The 19,003-nt window shown below is 43.2% G+C and overlaps 1 protein-coding gene across 1 annotated transcript in view; it reads right to left on the bottom strand.

Moving 5' to 3' along the window:
* The window catches only part of LOC146839193 (CD5 antigen-like), a 416,800-nt gene that overhangs the window by 134,377 nt on the left and 263,420 nt on the right, over positions 1–19,003 (bottom strand). Inside the window, exon 6 of the mRNA XM_085603211.1 lies at positions 12,779–13,093. Within this exon, the coding sequence (XP_085459337.1) occupies positions 12,779–13,093 (315 nt within the window). The remainder of the gene's footprint in view (positions 1–12,778; positions 13,094–19,003) is intronic.

Raw genomic sequence — 19,003 nt, 5'->3', positions numbered from 1 at the left:
GTCCAAACAGCTTTTTGAGACCATAAACATGTATAACCTGGGTGACTGACTACACTCCAGCAAAGGAAATGAGCCTTGGTGATGTTGAATGTATTACCGTAACTCACTGCTACCTGAAACACCACTCAGTTGTGAATACTAATCATGATACTACAGGATAAACAGCTGGGTGTGTGCTAAGAGTCTGCTTCTGCAGACTGTGTATTTTCAGTTACAAGAGACATATGCATGGATGCATCCATAACAGCATAAACATTGTAGTAATGTATGTAAAAGTACATGTGTGGCAAGGGTTAATTGGAGTTTTGTATATGTAGCACCAACCTCACCCATTGCATGATTGGAAGTAAAATCTACTATATCAATTTCAAATGTGTTAGCATTTGCCTCCCATTTGTGTGATACTGATTTATGCTGAATTGAAATCATCACAGTTCCAAAAAACAAGCTGACCCTTTCCTACAAATGCCATTCTTACAGAACCAGACCAACACCAATAATATCTCTGACAACAATTCCTGTGTGCACACAGACTCATAGTTTGATTCTAGGCACCAAACAGTATTCCTCAGTGATACCAGTACACCTTAACTTATGGTGAAGACATACTCCATAATATCTAACAAGTTCAAGGCAGTTAAATATCTTTCAAAACATAAAATGTAAAACACAACTTTAAAAGAAGAATCACAATTCTATTATTTATATCAAAATTGACTACATACACCCCCTCTCAAACTCATAACTCACCTTTAAAATTAGTTAGTTGAGAAAGAAATGTGGCACTCAAATAGCAGATTATCAGAGCCAGAATCTCTGAGCTGTACACCTCTCTCCTCTCACCAGAACCAGTAAATAGCAATGTTTCCCTCTCTTTTTTCACACATATACATGTTAACTTCAAATCACAGTGTTTCCCACATTTTTTCAAATGAAATCACACATTTCTATTGGTTGCAAATTTCAACCCTTTTCCAAATGATCCCTTCCCCCATCATAACTTCTACCTGCTAGCATAGCAACAGGTCATGGAACACTGGTGTGAGCAGAGAGGTCAGAAGTTCAACACACAATGTTTCTAATCCAAAGAACAAGAGTGCTTGACCTTTCAAACCTAACAGCAAATCCAAATTAATCTTCTGTGGGAACACATTTTTCTGAACCAATACAAAACATGCTTTTAAAAATGTTAACATACAGCCTAGTTTTAACTGTAAAATGGTTTGAATCAGCCAATGATTTATTTTTATTAAAAAAAAAGTATGCATGTCTCCATTTTACAACTGTCTTTGTTTTCAGATTGCCATTCTACTGAAAGACACCTCCTGAGTGCATCCAGATCTCCTTGGAAGATGTTCACAGTGTGGATTGTAGGTCATAGCTATGTCTTCTGGAGTGAAAAGTATGCAGAAAAAAGAGGTATGGTGAGTGATCTTGCTTTGCCTAATGTAGACATTAAATGGTTTGGTCAGAGAGGGCTAAAGTGGCACCAATTAATGCCTTTGGTGAAATCTTTTCTACATCTCCAACAGCCTAACCTTATTATTGTGCACTGTGGTGGAAATGACGTAGGCACTTTAACTGGGGTAGGTCTGGAAATGCTTGTTAAGGACACCTTTGTGCAATTGATGTCGCTTTTTCCACAAACTGCCTTTGTATATTCTAATATATGCCAAAGGCAAAAGTGGAACTGGTCCAACCAATTTTGTCCACAGATTGACAAAGCAAGAAACCACGTCAACAAATCTATTTCTGCTTTCCTCAGAGACTATGGTATGGGTTCTATATACCACAACAACTTGCGTTACAACATGCAAGGCATTTATAGAGGAGACGGTGTACATTTCACAGATGAAGGCAACAGAGTCTTCCTCTTGAACTTTAGACTCTGCATCGGTACTTACTTGTAGGTACCGAAAAACACTCAATAAACACATCGGCTCTTTTTAGAGCCCCCTAATATCTAAACCCTTAAATGTGATTTTTAATTCTATTTTTTTTAATGAATTTTTACCGCCGTGCGCGTACGCTAAGCTTACCGTACGCGCACGTAGCGATTTAAAAAAAAATATATAAAATGTATTTTTCACACTTTTGGGTCCTTCTTGGACCCCCTGACAAACGCTACGGGGTCTGCAACTCTCTTCCTTGCCCCCTTTTCACGTTCTCCACCTTTGTTTATCAGTGTGAGACACACAAAATGGCGGCCGACACTTCCTGATTTCGACCTATTCGAATGTTTACAGTCATGTAACCACCAATCAGAATTAGGCTCGCGCACGGCTGGGTGCGCGTACGGTATGTTTTACCGTATGCGCACGGAGCGCGGCTATAGATATATATATGCTTTTAACTGCAATTTTCTCAGGAACTACTGAACAGATTTACTCCAGACATGCAAAATGCACATCCCTGACCTGAGGAGTACCTCTCTGCCAAATTTCAAGTAATTCTGTTCAGCCGTTCGGACTGTAGCTTGGACTAAAGGTCCTATGGAAAAATGCATGGGGAAAACGCGTTTTGGGACCCCCCCTTTTTCTCAGCCCCCGCTTGACGAATCCCCCCGAGACTTTCAGGGAAGGAGCGGAGCGGAGCGCCCCACCTATTTTGAAAATTTCGCGAGGATTCATCAATCGGCGCCAAAGTTATTCCAAATAGAATGTTGCGGATTTCCTATGGAAAGACGATACTAACTATAACTATCTACTGGCGACCGCCAGTAGATAATATATATATATATATACATATATATATATATATATATATATATATATATATATATATATATATATATATATATCAAACACAAAGGTTGCCCCATTGGAAGGCCTCACTCAAGGGGGTTTCACACTCGTTTGCCGCCGGCAGTGGCACCGCAGCCCGTCATGCTTAACTCCATCTCGTGCCAAACGCGTTTCGGGCGTACCTCCCGCCCTTGATCACTGGCTGAAACAACAGGAGACACAGGCTGATTACTTGCACGTAATTTATTTGGAAATTCAGTCCCGCCCAAATAGGCGTCATCAGGGAGCATTATGGTCTTTGCAGTTCCTTGTTGGACAAAGTGCAACTACCCAGTGGTTGCCAGTATTTCCCATTGTTAAAAATGTCAAGCCTCAGTGGGCAGAGTACAGCGTGGTGAGAGCCACAATGACACCAATATATACCTGCGACTCAGGCCCCCCTCGTTCAATTCACTGCTCAAAATCACGGGCAATGTAGATCCGCTCCTCTTAAAGCGGCGGGGCCTGCGGGGATTTTGACACACAGGGTCAAGGGTCACTTCCTGATCCTACTTGACCTCCCCGCAGTCTTTGACACCTTCTCCTACTGCACGCTCACTGCCAGACTCCACAACGCCAGCATACAGGGAACTGCCCTCAACTGGCTTCTTCCTCAGCAGCAGAACCCAAAGAATAAAGACTGCCACCCTTCCTCCCTGAACCCACGGAAATCAACTGCGGAGTACTCCAAGGATCGTTGCTCAGCCGAACGCTCTTCAACATCTACATGGCTCCCCTCGCCACCATCGTTAGAGAGCATGGGCTAAGCCTAGCATCCTACGCCGACAACACCCATCTCATCCTCTCTCTCACCAAGGACCAAATCACCACCAGACTCAACTTCCAGGAAGAAATGAAGGGCGTTGCACCCTGGATGAGCAGCAGCTACCTGAAGCTCAACTCAGAAAAGAGAGAGGCCCTTGTTTTCAGACCCTCCCTGCCATGTAGGACAACACCTGGTGGCCCACTGCCCTCGGCAACCCCCCAATCCCATGGATCACGCCCGAAACCTCGGCATTGTACTCGACTCCTCCCTCTCCATGACCCTACAGATCAACACCATCGCCTCTGCAAGCTTCAACACCCTCTGCAGACTTTCAAATGGATCCCCCCTGAATCAAGGAATACCGTCACCCAAGCACTCATAACCAGCAGACTGGACTTCAGAAATGCCCTCTACACCGGGATCAACAAGTCTCTTCTATGCAAACTCCAGACCATGCAGAACACTGCAGCCAGATTCGTACTCGGAATCCCTCAACACAAACATATCACCCAACACTTGTGCAGCCTCCACTGGCTCCCCGTTGAGAAGAGAGTGAGTTTCAATATACTCACTCATGCCTACAAATGCCTCCATAACACCGGACCCCAATATCTCAATGATAGAATCTCCTTCCACGTACCCAGGAGGAACCTCCGATCCACAGACCTCCCCCTCGCTGAACCCCCACGCATCCGCAGAGCAAGAAGGGTAGAAGAACCTTCGTCTACATTGCGACCAAGACCTGGAACGAGCTCCCGATCGACATCAGACGCTCCCACACCCTGCCCATTTTCAGGAAGACCCTCAAGACCTGGCTCTTCGACTGACGGTAGCCGCCCCCCCCAGCAACCTTGAGACCCTCACAGGTGAGTAGTGTGCTCAAAATTCCCTGATTTATTGATTGATTGAACTCGTAGTATTATTTGGGTTGGTTTGTGTCCCAGGTTACAAGAAATAATCTTTTAGGCTAGGAATGGCCCTCTCTAGACACCCCGTATTTCTTCATCAAGGGTTGCCAACTGAAACCTGAACCTAATAAAATCCCTAGGTAGGTAAACTTACTTAAGTCCTTTCCCTACAGTGAAACAATGAAGGCTTTAGTGTTTTTTGGATCCACCACCATAAAATGAGATTTGCTTAATTGGTTACCTAATCCAGACTTTCTTATACATATGATAAAAAGGTCTAAAAGCCTCTGAAGACTTCTGGTTGTATTTGCAATCAGGACTACATCCTCTTCTTAGGGAAGAGCGGGGAGCAATCTCCCACCTGCTCCAGTATGTCAAGACCATGTTCAGTGAGCACCTACTTAAATCAGTTGAAATAAATAATAAAAAGGAAGGGTGCCAAAACGCAGCCTTGATGGACCCCTCGCTTAAGGCTAAAGTGCTTTGTGCATTTCCCTTTACTTCAGAATCATACCGCGCATGTCAGACCATGATGGAGATCTTTCATAAATGCAACAAGAGCAGGTTCAACCACCATGGAACCCAGCTCTACCCAGAGCTTATCTCTGTTGACCTTATCAAAGGCAGAGATGAGGCCCATGAATGCACAATATACCTAAACCCTTTGGCCTTAGTATATTGAGGGCCTCATTTATGAGGTTTTGCCGTAGGAAAGCGCAGCAGGCCTTCCTGCTGTGCGTCGCTACGGCTAATGAAACGGGCAGGAATGCGCCGCGTCTATAAGATACAGTGCATTCCTGTCTTTTTCCCCTGCGGTGCCTGATGGAAAGGATTTCTACCTTCGTTCCAGAGTATCCTCATCTTAGCTCCCACAAACATGTACAGAGAAAAGGCTCAGCACCTCCCCATCATATAGCGCTGAAAAATGAGTCACCCGAGCCTGGGCCAGCACTGTGACGGCCAGACCTGCTGACATCTGTATATGATAAAAAAAGGATGGTTTAAAACCCTCCAAAACATGATGCTGTTCCCTCGCTGTCACAAGATCCTCCCTCAGTTCTTTCTTTAACTCAAGCCTCCTCTCCCTTATCGCCAGTCTTTATAGGGCTCTATGCTTTTTAATCACCTTACAAGCCATTGTCCACATTTTATCAAGCCATCTACATGAAACTAAAGGCTCCAGTGTCCCCAGCTTTTTGAGAGCAGAGTTAGTGTGAACCCATAGTGTGTCATAGGCCGTTAAGATACTATATATTGACAGGAGGTGGCTAGCTCAGCATTAAAAGCCTCCGGAATAATCTTGTCCCATTTCAGTCTCCGGCCTTGATCTCTCAGGCTGGCTGGAACTTTAAAGGGAAAAATAGTACCCATCTGCTTCTTGTCCCAATCAAAGCTGGCAGAGAGGGTATTATGATCACTAAAGATGTTATAATACTCTAGAAAACTAATCAATAAAACACACAAACCTGCTGATACATAGATGTCATCAATGAAAGACCCTGTACCGGCACCTTTATAATTTGGGACTCTGTTTCTGGAGTTCAATACTTTTATGCTCAAAAGGTTAACCAAGTTATGATCTTGGACCAGGTCTCTCATCAAGTCTCCCTGTACATTATGTTTAGTGTGAACGTGGTCAACTTTAGCAGCATCCTGAACAAACTGGGCACTTGAATAACAATCTCTGCAGGGATCAAGAATAACATCTCCCAGTGTCATCAAAGCTGTTTACTGAGGAGGACAAGGAGTATAAAAGTCTTTTAAAAACTCTCCCAGAACCGACAACTCATCACAGGACTCTTTGCCATGAAGAGAGTTATATACATTAACACATAAAATCCTAAATTAGTTCTCAAAAGAGAGAAGGACACCAAGAAGATGGGGAGAATGTGTAGTAACCAGTTCTATTATACAGTTCAGATTCAATAAGATAAATGTAGCAAGACCTTCCCTTGCTCTCCGACTCGAGGATGGGACGGCATTCACAACACGAGTAGCATAACCATCTAGATACAAACTCCCCGATGTGTCCCACATCCCCTGAAGACTAATAATATCAAAAACATGAAGCTATTTGGACCAATCAGGATCCGCAAATTTCTCTTCTACACAGCAATATGCCAACTTAATACCTGAAGCCCCCTGTGGGAAATTGTGACTCTAGTGGGTCATTTCTATTGGTTTTAAGCTCCAGTCGTTCTTGGTCATTAAGTCCACTCAAGAGTTAATAGCGATTACTAAAAACACAGTTAGACCCATGATTCGGGGCATTGTTACGAACCAACACCCCCTGTCTCCCTGACATGGAGCCTTCTGTCAGTTTTCCCCTGGTACATAGGAATTTAAAAAAATCCCAGTGGGAGCACTAAAATACTGTTAGAATAAGGCCAGCCCACAAAACATTATGAAAACTGTCAACTATACAATCCCCAAGACAGGGCATCCCCAATCCACCTCACTCTTCGGGCAATTATAATTTAGCAAATAGTGACTGATTGTCACTAACAGAAACCCTCAAATGTGAGCCAGTAAACAATCTTGTTTTTGAGCTGCTGTAAATTTTCCTGGTCATTTACCTTTAGGGGTGTTACATTGGTCATAATTAAACATGCAGGGTACAGGTTTGGAGAACTTTTGGAATAACATCTGAGGGTGTAGAACCCCACAGAGGCCCAGATGAAGCTTGTTGGTCTCTGCCTTGGCCCTTAGACTCTGAGGCTTTACATAAAGTTCCCATATCAAACTTTCCCTCGACCCCAAGTTAAGGTCCCCTTTCAGTATTTATTGAGTCGGCTGTGAGGAGGGTAAAGAACTGGTGGGGTTAGACATGGTATTACCTGGAATGCCTATCCCTGGTGTGAACTGAAATGTTAGGGGTGCACGAGAGCTATTAAGAACAACTTTGTTAGAAGGAACATCATATAAACAGGGTAAGTTAACGGAACAGAAATGTTGCTTGTTGTCAGACTGTTCCTGTAGAGACCAAACAGATTCCCCCAAGGCCCTCACCATTTCCTCTACTTTTACCATTCTTTGAATAAGTGTCTCAAATGTGGAATACATTTCAGTTTCCATATTATGGAGAAAGTCCTGTATCAGATAGTTCTCTTGTGTAGCTGTCAATTGACCCCTTTTAAGCTCTCTATTGGTTTTATTACCAACTTGTGGATTTTAAGGAGAGGGCCCCTTTTTATTTTTAGTCCTAGCCCCCTCTGCACACCCTCTCCACTGTTTTAAAATTGGAACATAAACTTGTGTATGAGAGGGAGTAGCTGCAACCTGTGATTCCTGTGTATCTTGCAGGCACCAGATATTGGAAAATTCCTGTAAATTTACTTCCAAAACTGTGTGATCTCCTTCTTCCAATGTCAGATCTGTCTCCTGGAAAGTTTGTATCAGCTGTTTTGCAACACAAGAAAGCATCCGCTGCATTATTTGAAAAAGATAACGTGGTGCCGCTAGTTCTGGAGCTCTTATCAGTCACATTAATTACCTCCACTTTTCTCTTCCCCATGATAAAAAGGAAAATTAATCAAAGCCTCAGAATTAAGGGCAGCAATCCAAAGATGGTTCGAGGCTGTAGGCTCCCAAGCATCCCAAAGAAGCAATAGGCCAAAGATCAGGCATAAATGACCAGACAAAGTCTTCTATGGCTTTTGTAAACATGTACAAAATCTGAGTCCCTTGTCTCCCATGTCTACTTCCAATTTAAACTGACCAGCCTCAGACTTATAGCTTGTCCCAGACCCTACTTGAGAAGAGATAGCACGCTTAAATATGCAGTTGAGTACAATGTACAAAGTCCACAATTGCACTTCTCCTTAATGCTCTTGATGAAGAGGGATCCAGAGATACACCAAAAACAACTGGAGGCACTTACTACTTACCACCAAGGTGGGGAACTTGGCCCGGCCTCTTCTGGCTGATGACGATTGAAGATGGGTCTGTCTTGGCCACATCTTGGCTGGGGCGAATGCTTGAGCATGTTCCGCACACATTCCGTGCCACTGTGAAACTGTGCTAGTTAAGTAATGCCAGATTGACACTGAAGGTCTCCCCCTGCCTCCTTGCAGGGCTTATTGGGGCTTGTTGTGCTGCTACAACTCCGTTGTTGTGTCTTACACCATGGAGAAACTGTGCCAGTTAAGTAGCACTTGGATAGAGATTAATTCCTCCCTCCTGCCTCCTCACAACACTTAATGGGGCTTGTAGTACTGTCTTTACTCCATTGTTGCATCCCTTGAACTTGAATTACAGGCACAGTGAACACTGTATTGTGTGCCGGCACAAAAACCTTGTCTAATATTTTCTCACTAAGAGGGATCCTGTGCCCCCAATCTATTGATAAAAGCCCTGGACATGCTTGTCTCAAATGAATTTGGTGAAACTGTTCAAGGTTCTTATTATTGCCTCTCACTCCCTTCAGTGGAGGATTTTTGACTTTGCGTTAGAGTCCAGAAACGTTGTAGACCCAACCAAGGTCTCCAATCTGTCAGACTTGTATCAGTGGTGACACCAGAGATGAAGAGGGAGATAATCAGACCCCTTTCTGTATGTTCTCGCTCACCAACCATCATGAAAGATCTGCCTTCATCTTCTGGCTCGCTGTGACTCTCTTTCTGGGATCTAGAGAAGCTGGAGACCAATTTTTCAGCTGGAACCTCATTATTTCATGAAGAGGGAATCTTAAACAAGGCACAAGAAATAGAGTGACTTCTAAATCTCCTTAAAATTTCATCCAAGACACTATTCTTGGAGAATTGTGAAACATCAGGCTTTCTGCATGGGAATGGATCTATTGAATTCTGCGTTCTGGCAATGATACAACAAACCCAAGAGCTATTTGTAATCTGGCACCTATGAAGGACGGATCCTGCAAAGGGGATATGTTTGATTATTCCCTCTTCACTAGAAATATATGTTTTTGTAAGACTTTGAGAACTTTTTCTGTATGACAAATCATTAGTTCCTCTGATACCGCTTGAACTAACCAGTCAACCAAAAATGGATGTATGGAAACTTGCTCCTGACTGAGGATGTAGACCAGAGATGCCAGCACTTTTGGGAATACTCTAGGTGAGGATTTTAAACCAAAATGGAGCACTCTGAAATAGAAGTGTTGATCTTCTATAGTGAAGCATTAACTCTTTGTGAGATTGTCTGATTGAAACATGTCGATATGTAGCTTTCAAATCTATTGATGTTAGAAAATCAACCTTGTTTACTAAAGCAATGATTGGTTTCAGAGTCATCATGAGGAAGCGTGTAATTCTCACTCATGTGTTCACTCAATTTAAGTCTAACTCTGGTCTGAAAGTCCAGTTTAATTCTAGCACTGGTGTGAGAGTCCAGGTTAAGTCTAGCACTTGTCTGGAAGTTCCTGAAATTGTCTTGACTAGAACAACATTTAATTAGATTTTTCTGGCTCTTCTTTTGAGAACTGCACAACTGTAGCTTTGTCTAGTAAAGACTGTGCCTATTTTAGAAGGGCTTTCCTTTTCACATTGTTCCTTGGCATGTGGGTTATAACCAATCATGTGTCTGGAGGCCACTTCACATAATCCATAGCACAGCTCTCTCTGATTACACCCAGAACCCATTGATCAGACACAGTTTGGTTCCCTGATCTTTTGAAAGTTCTGGATCCTTGCTCCCATAGAGATCCTGCAAGATCCACTGTGATCAAAACATCTTCTTAAAGCTTGCTTCAACTATTTAGAGTATTCACCACTGGTATCAGATTGTCTTGGCTGATACTTCTTCTTTTAATCAGAACAATTTCTATAATTTGTCTTAAGTGAAGATTGGTATGTGTAGTCCCAGGCCTACTGGTAGGACAAAGATGCTTTGTTTTTGTCTGGAAGTGCATGCTTGTGATTTTTAAATACCTTAGTAATCACGCTATCAAGATAAGATCAAAATTGCATTTTGCTATCAAATGAAATCTTTATGAAAGCAGTTTTCTGATGCTTCTAATTTGCACTTTCACTTTCATAAATTCCTTCACTCTGAATCCACAGACTCAGCTGACATTGCTCTAGTCTTGATTATGTGAAGTGAAATTGTGATTATTGTTCCATTGCCATCAATAACTCTGCACAGTCCGTACCTTTATGAATGGCTTCTGATAACTTATCAAAGTCTCTAACCCTGGACTGCACCACATAAAAGTGTTGGTGCCACCTATCAGGGCACATTCCTTGCCCAAAGCTGAAACTACTTTCTTCTTTGTGGTCTCAGTTGGAAATCAATCCACAGGATTCAGTGATGTTCCTCCAGTTAAGGCTGCCAGACTGGCATCCACCTTATTAGAATGAGGAGATGCATTATCTGATTGGTCCATCGTGTACAATTTCTGCAGGAACTTCGGAATTGAAGCCTTTTCCAATTCCATCCATTCAGATAACCAGATCCCTAATCTTGCAGTGGGAAGGGATTGTGTGAGAGGTCGTCCTAACATGCGGGAACAAATCTCCTTCTTCCCCTCCCACGTGGAATGGAGGTAATCCCACATTTTCACTCCAGTGACTCATGATCTTAGCATCTCCCTATAAACACACACATATGCCATACTATTTACCATATAATGTATGCTCTGGGGCCTTTTACAACAAACATCATTAGACACAGATATATTGAAACAACATTTTGGTGTCATTTTCATCCTGGTGTCTACTGCCTTAGTCAGAGAGCTGTGGGAAACATTTACAGTCAGAATTGAGGACCACTTAATGGGATTCAGTGCTGAGCACAGGCTAATACTATGTGAATGTGTTTGGTTTACTGTGCTGCTTTGGTGCACTGTGTTTGGTGTACTGTGTTGGTTTGGTGCACTGTGTTTGGTGTACCGTGTTGGTTTGGTGCACTGTGTTTGGTGTACTGTGTTGGTTTGGTGCACTGTGTTTGGTGTACCGTGTTGGTTTGGTGCACTGTGTTTAGTTTACTGTGCTGGTTTGGTGCACTTTGTTTGGTTTACCGTGTTGGTTTGGTGCACTGTGTTTGGTGTACCCTGTTGGTTTGGTGCACTGTGTTTAGTTTACTGTGTTGGTTTGGTGCACTGTGTTTGGTTTACTGTGTTGGTTTGGTGCACTGTGTTTGGTTTACTGTTTTGGTTTGGTGCACTGTGTTTGGTTTATCGTGTTGGTTTGGTGCACTGTGTTTGGTGTACTGTGTTGGTTTGGTGTACTGTGTTTGGTGTACTGTGCTGCTTTGGTGCACTGTGTTGGGTGTACTGTGTTGGTTTGGTGTACTGTGTTTGGTTTACTGTGTTGGTTTGGTGCACTGTGTTTGGTTTACTGTGTTGGTTTGGTGCACTGTGTTTGGTTTACTGTGTTGGTTTGGTGCACTGTGTTTAGTTTACCGTGTTGGTTTGGTGTACTGTGTTTGGTTTACTGTGTTGGTTTGGTATACTGTGTTTGGTTTACCATGTTGGTTTGGTGCACTGTGTTTGGTTTACTGTGTTGGTTTGGTGTTCTGTGTTTGGTTTACCATGTTGGTTTGGTGCACTGTGTTTGGTTTACTGTGTTGGTTTGGTGCACTGTGTTAGGTTTACTTTGTTGGTTTGGTGTACTGTGTTTGGTTTACTGTGTTGGTTTGGTGTACTGTGTTGGGTTTACCACATGCATGACTAGGTGTTGTTTTCTGTGCTAATGATTGCAGTATTACAGCACTGTAAACAAACTGTTCTGGTATCCATAAATATAATTGTTAATCATGACGTGTATCAGACTCAATGTCTGTGTGTAGGGGAACAATAGAGAGCAATACTGGCTACACAGCTGCTGAGCACTGTACGTGAAGGGACGAAGTACAGTTTACTGTGAGGGACAGGTAAATGGGTCACTCCAGGGATAAAATCCAGTGCTGAGACTGTAAGAGGTGTCCATTCTACAAGTCAAGAAGTTCTTTAAAAAGGTGACTTGCTAGTTACTTTCAGAAGTGGGGCAATGATCATTCTAGACAGATCTGAGAGTGATCCCTCAGTACTCTGGAGAATCTAGCAGCCATGTGCAGAATGCTCTTCTGTGGTGCCAGATTGTGGGTAGATGTTGGCAAGTGAGTGCTCTGTTAATTTGGTACAGAAGGGAGAGTCAGTGCCAGAGTGCCTGTCTCAGGATGACTGCTGCCTATGTCTTGGGTGAGAATTTGTGAGTCTCTCAGAGGAAAGCCGAGTAGAACTTACATATGTAGTTATTACAGTTAGACTATTGTTTGTTGTAATCTTCCACTTTGCATCTTGCCCGAGATATGTGCTTGCACTGTCGGTTCACTATATTTGTTGAGCAAAGTTTACTTTATTTCACTTGGATTCCATTCCTTACCTGTGCACGTCACCCCAGCGTCCCTTCCTGTAGGACAGGCATTGTGCCGTAAATCTTTGTGTGGGCACTTCCATAGAGTAGCCTCATCTCCTCTGCATTGAAGATTACTCATCCCCACAGGCAGAGAACTTCTTCCAAATGTTGGATTGTGCTCATATTGTTCCACTGAAATACATCCGAGCTGTCTGCAGACAACTGAAGCATCATTCAGATCCCAGGAATCATCACACACGGTCCCCCAAACTCCATTGCGTTTGATCTCCACTCTCCCGGAACAGACAGATGTGCTGTTAACCAATCGGACCTCATCAGGACCTAGAAACACATGTGTAGAAGACATATCAAGCAACAGTTGCAAAATCAGGTAATGTGTCAACATTTTACGTTAGTATGAAAGGTTCAAGGTAGGGGTGGGCGGAATTTGCGAAATTCACTTTCGCAAAATATCGCGAAAATGTTAAAAATCTCCGCAAACACGTGGAAATATCACGAAGATGCAGACTTTTTTTCCCACCCGTTCCCGGTATTTTCTGCGTGGTCGCGGCTCGCTAACTTACCCATGCGGTTGCTCGCGGGCGCAGCCATCTTGTTTTCACTTGTCTCGCGGTGTATGATCTCGAGAAGAAAGACGTGATCGCGCGACGAATGACATTACTATGGGCACGAACTGTCGCGAGACAGCGCAAATGGCTACCAACAATCCAACATCTGGTGGAGAACGCGACCGGACCGGGAAAACTTGTCGGCGAACGCGGGGATTCAGGTAAGGCAATCGCGTGCATGCGAGAATGTATTATTTTACAGCGCGAGCAAGCAAAAAATTTCCGGTAAAATGCGGATTGAGGAAATTTTGACATTTTCGCGCTCTCCGCGGAACGCGAAAATGTAAAATTATCGCAATTTCCGTGAGCGGAACGGAATTTTAGCCCAGGACTAGTTCAAGGTACTTTATTTGTGCAAAATAAATCAAAATCATTGAAAATCATCAGTTAAAACACTACATGTACAATGGGAAAGTGCGCAGAAACCAAAATCACTACCACCAGGTCACCAATATAAGCAAAAAGTTCAGGGGTGAACCTGCCAGAATGGCCAAGTCCAACACCGGGAAAGATGGGATTCTTGTGAGAAAGGTCTTTTGCTATTCTGTGGTTAGCGGAGCAGACAATGGAGATGTTTATATGTTGTAACTAACAGAATCTTAAAAGCCGAAACAAAGTCTACCGAGTAGTTTGTAAAGGAGGGGTAGACGAGAGACAGGAGACAGGAGCAGGAGCTGCTGCAGCGACTGCTGACGTCAGGAAGACCGCGCTGTGGTTGGACAGTGGGTTAGAATAGTGGAAGCGCTGTGATTGGTGCGTTGGTGTGAGTCGCGCTGGGATTTGTGGACTAAGACAGTGACGTAGACGCTCCGGATTGGTGCGTTGGTGTGAGTCGCGCTGTTTTTGGACAAGAGATCGTACAGTTGTAGAAAGGACTAGGGAGTTACGGAAAACAGTGAAAATGTATTACCATACTGAAGAAAAGAAAAAGAAATCCTTGTTTAATAAAATGAGAACCTGGTTCGATAAAGACAAGGAGATTGTAACAAGGGAAGGGCAATTATTGCCTCCTACAAGAACCCCTGCATCCTTCATGGTTGCAAAATATGGGTATCATACCTGCATATGGTTGGACAATTGGGTGAAATATACAAAGGAAGACGGAGTTTTAGCTTTCCCAGAACATGGCTCATTTAACCTGGCCACGTTGAGAAATTTGAGGGAAAGGATGATGTGTCTAGAGCCTCGGACTAGGCCGACACAGTTCGAGGCATTGGCTGAATGGGAAGATGAAATGCATGAAAGAGAAAGACAGAGGAGTGGGAGCCGATACAAGCATATGTTCGGACGGACTAGTGATCGCGAAACTCATCATGATCGGATGAGAAGGTGGCGAGACGCTAGCATGACTGAAGGGCTGTTTCCTGTAAGAACAGAAGGGGAGACAGAAGGGGTAAAATGTACAGAGAAAAGAAATAATGTGGAAACTAGAAGGTATGGAGCGAATGAGTCCGACGATGACATCTTAGATGACCTGTTTTTCAAGAATCCACCTCCGTATAGACGTAAACCCGAGGTGGGAATGCCAAATGCCCCAATGAGAGATACCCTGAGAACGATAAAAACAGAAGTTATGACACCAGAGGTGAAAGGAAATAAATCTTTTAGAGAGAGAGAAAAAGAAATGGAAGACGAAGTTGAGGATAAAAAGACAAGGGAACTAGCAAGAACCACACTAGAATTGACAGAGAAAATAAGGGAATTGACCACAAATCTTGAAGCAGTTACGGTTCCTGTAACAATAGATCCCGTTATGCCTGTTTTTGACAAGCAGAAAATCAGTGAACATGGTCTAACAGTTCCGTATGTGAACAATAGGCAAATTGCTCAGCCAGAACAGATCCCAATAGGGACAGGAGATAATCTGTGGAGACATACAATGTGTGAAAGTGGAATAAATGAGCAGAGTGACCCGTTTATGAGTCCCGATTGTGTGGAAAGGAACATGATGACCGGAGGTACAATATTAGAACCTCAAAGAGTGACAGAACCAGTGAGCACAGAGAAACCAATAGGGAAAACAACAGACGAGTTGAGTGAATGGCTGAAAGGTTTACAAGGAAAGGAAAAAGAATCCCAAACAATTGATGTGGCTAAATTACGCATGGTACTAGAAGAGCTAATAGTAGGAACGATTCCTATAGAAAAGCTGAAAAATTATCAGGATGAGGAATTGCTGTTCTTGTGCAAGAGTGTTACATGGAGAGCAAAGAACACACATGACAGACTGATGGAAATAGCGAGTGAAATGGGAATTGACATGGATCGGGTAAAAGGTTTACAGAAGCCTTACTGGGTGGATTTCACGGATAAGGATATTGAGAACCTGAATACTACAGGCCGAATAGGGCAGATTAGAGACATAATTACTCTGCTGAGGAAGTGGGGAGATGTTGAGAAATGGAAAAGTAGGTGGTATAAGAAACAAGAAGAAGCGTCAGGCAGAGCTTTCCCAGCATTTCCTGTGAGAGAGAAGGAGAAATCAGTGACAGCATTTCCCATGAGAGAGATTCCAGGAGGAGGATATGTACATGTCCCGTGGACCAGACAAGATGTTTTGTCATTTACAAATGACTTCCCTCGACCGAGAGAAGTGCCAGTCGAGTGGTACAGACAGGTAGACAGATTTGTGAAGCTGTCAAAAGTGTTGTGGATTGACCTGAATAGTCTGTTCGATATAATTGTACCAGCAGACTTGTGGGCTGAATGTAAAATAGTCATAGATTGGCCAACAAAAGAATACCCCAGAGATCCCAAAACAGGAGCACCAGACCCCGAGGTAATGAAGAAATATGAGCAGGTTATGGTTTTCTTGAAGAACAAGGTACCTCCCAAAGAAACAGACTGGGTTAAGATAGACCGAAAACAGCAGGAAGTGAAAGAATCAGTCCATGCCTACTATGAAAGACTAATACTTGCTTTTAAGCAGTTCAGTGGAGACGAACATCTGGGTGAGAAGGACCTGAGCCATTTTGTATACAGATTTGTATATGGTTTGCGTCCTGAGATTGGTGAAATGATCAGGCAGCATACAGTGGACTGGCAGAGTAAAAAGATTGATGAAATCCTGAGACATGCTAAATATTTCAGTGATGAAATTGAGGCAAAGCAAAGAAAGCTGAAAGAAAAGGCAATGTGGGCACAAGTGAAGGTTGCAGAAAAGCATGAAGCCCAGCTAGTCGAACAAGCAACTAATTCAGGAAATAAACCAAGATTTGGCCCAGGAAAGGGGAGAGGCAATATAGAGGAAGCGAAAAAGAAGTTTCCCTGCCACAACTGCGGGGAATTAGGGCATTGGAAATCCGAGTGTAAGAATCCTCCGTGTGCTAATGTCGAAAAACCATCATTGAATCCACAGGTACAGAGTGAGAGGTGTGGCCAGCAACAGCAGAAGGCTGTTAAACAGCAGAATCAGGTGCCAAAACCGCCCTTGCCACACAGCAGAGGTCCCCAGAAGTACAATCAGGACTCAGGATTCCACAACGAAGAACAGGTAAACAAATCACAACGCGCAAGCGCTGTGTCACAATATTGGTTAAGGAATGAGGGAAGTGATTCGGAGGGAGACATTTGACGGTGCCAAGGAGAGGAAGAAGAGTGTGTACTTGGCGCAACTCTAGAGATAGACCAGACAGGACCTTTTGTAGATGGAAAAATAAATGATGAAAGCATCACTTTCTTAGTTGATACTGGTGCTACACGATCTACTGTCAGGTCAGCTGATGTGAAGAATCTTCCTCTCTCGGATGAGACAATCCAAGCAGTGGGTGTGTCCAACACACAGATTAAGACTTACCTTACTGAACCAGTAAAGGTTAGAATAGGGAAATTTTCAGACATGCACCGATTTGTGGTGTGTGATACCAGTCCTGTGAATTTGTTATGTAGAGATTTGCTGTGCAAAATGAATTGCACCATTTTCTGTACACCAGATGGAATAGCCTTTGAGACACCAGATGAGGATGTCCTATACAGAATGACCATAGACAACAGAGAGAGTGAGGCTGTTGGAACCTATGCAGTATTCAATCCTGACGAATTACCCCCAGAATGAAAGCAAACTGTAAAAGCTGGGATTTCACAGGAGAATATGTAGGCCTGATGAGAAATGTGGACCCAGTAAGAATTTCTGTAAAAGATGGGATAAGCTACCCAAATATACCACAATATAGCCTGACACCTGAAATAATTGAAGGAATAACCCCTTTGATTGAAAAGATGATCCAGCAGGGGGTATTGAGAGAAATATTGAGTAGTCCATGTAATTCACCTATAATGGGACTGAAGAAACCTAATGGGAAGTTCAGAATAGTGCAGGATTTGAGAAAAATTAACAAAATTGTTGGGCCATGTTGTCCCATTGTGCCAAATCCATCAGTGATTTTGTATCAGATTCCCCATGATGCTGAATGGTACACAGTAATTGATTTGTGCCATGCTTTCTTTTCAATCCCGTTGCATCATGACATCCAGCAGATTTTTGCATTACGGTTTGGAGAGCGTATTTTGGCATGGTGCTGAATTCCACAGGGGTACACAGAGAGCCCCTCAATATTTAATCAGTTGCTAAAGAAATCTCTGGAAAGTTTGACAATGCCTGAAAATTCAGTTTTGGTCCAGTACATTGATGATCTACTTGTAGCATCAAAAACACGTGAAGCTTGTGAAGTAGACACCATTGCTTTGTTGAATCATTTGGCAGATGGAGGATTAAAGGTATCCCCACCCAAATTGCAGTTCTGCAAGAAAGAAGTCCAGTATTTAGGACACAATATTGAGAAAGGCCTGAGAAAGGTGACAATTGACAGGATCAGAATCATCAAAGGAATGAGAGCCCCAATGACTCAAAGAGAAGTGAGAATGTTCCTAGGGATGGTTGGCTATTGTCGTCAGTGGATAAGTAACTTTTCCCTGATTGCCAAGCCACTGATAAAATTGACCAAAAGTGAGGTGAAAGACTCTTTGGAACTAAATCAAGAACAAATGGCAGCTTTCAGAGAATTTAAAAACAGACTATTTGAAGCACCTGCCCTGGGTATGCCAGACTATGAAAAGGAATTTGAGCTGTATTGCAGTGAGAGGAATGGATGTGCACTTTCAGTGCTAATTCAAAAACATGGACGACTGAGAAGACCGATTGCGTACTTCTCATCAGCTCTTGACCCAGTAGCTGTGGGTTTACCAGGGTGCCTGAAAGCAGTAGCTGCTACATGCCGAAGTCTGGAACAAAGTGAGGGAATCATAATGGGATATCCTGTACGGGTATTCGTACCACATGATGTGGCAATCCTTTTAACAAGGAGCCCGACACAGTTCATGTCACATAGTCGGCTGACTAAGTATGAGAAAGTCATTCTAGGTGCATCAAATGTGAGTCTGGAAAGATGTGTGAATGTGAATCCAGCGACGCTGTTGCCAGATGCTGAAAGTGTGCAGATAAGAGATGAGATTGATCATGATTGCCTGGATGTGCTTGACTATTGTACAAAACCCAGACCAGATATAAGAGATTTACCACTGCCTGAAAGTGATCATATGTTTTTTGTGGATGGATCTTGCTTGAGAACGGATGAAGTTGTGTTGAGTGCAGCATATGCAGTATGCACAGTTGCAGGAGTGGTAG

The sequence above is a fragment of the Triturus cristatus genome, chromosome 4_2 (assembly GCF_964204655.1).
Source record: "Triturus cristatus chromosome 4_2, aTriCri1.1, whole genome shotgun sequence".
NCBI lineage: Eukaryota > Metazoa > Chordata > Amphibia > Caudata > Salamandridae > Triturus > Triturus cristatus.
Note: the sequence above shows the minus strand (reverse complement) of the source record. Positions and strands in the feature narration are given on the sequence as shown.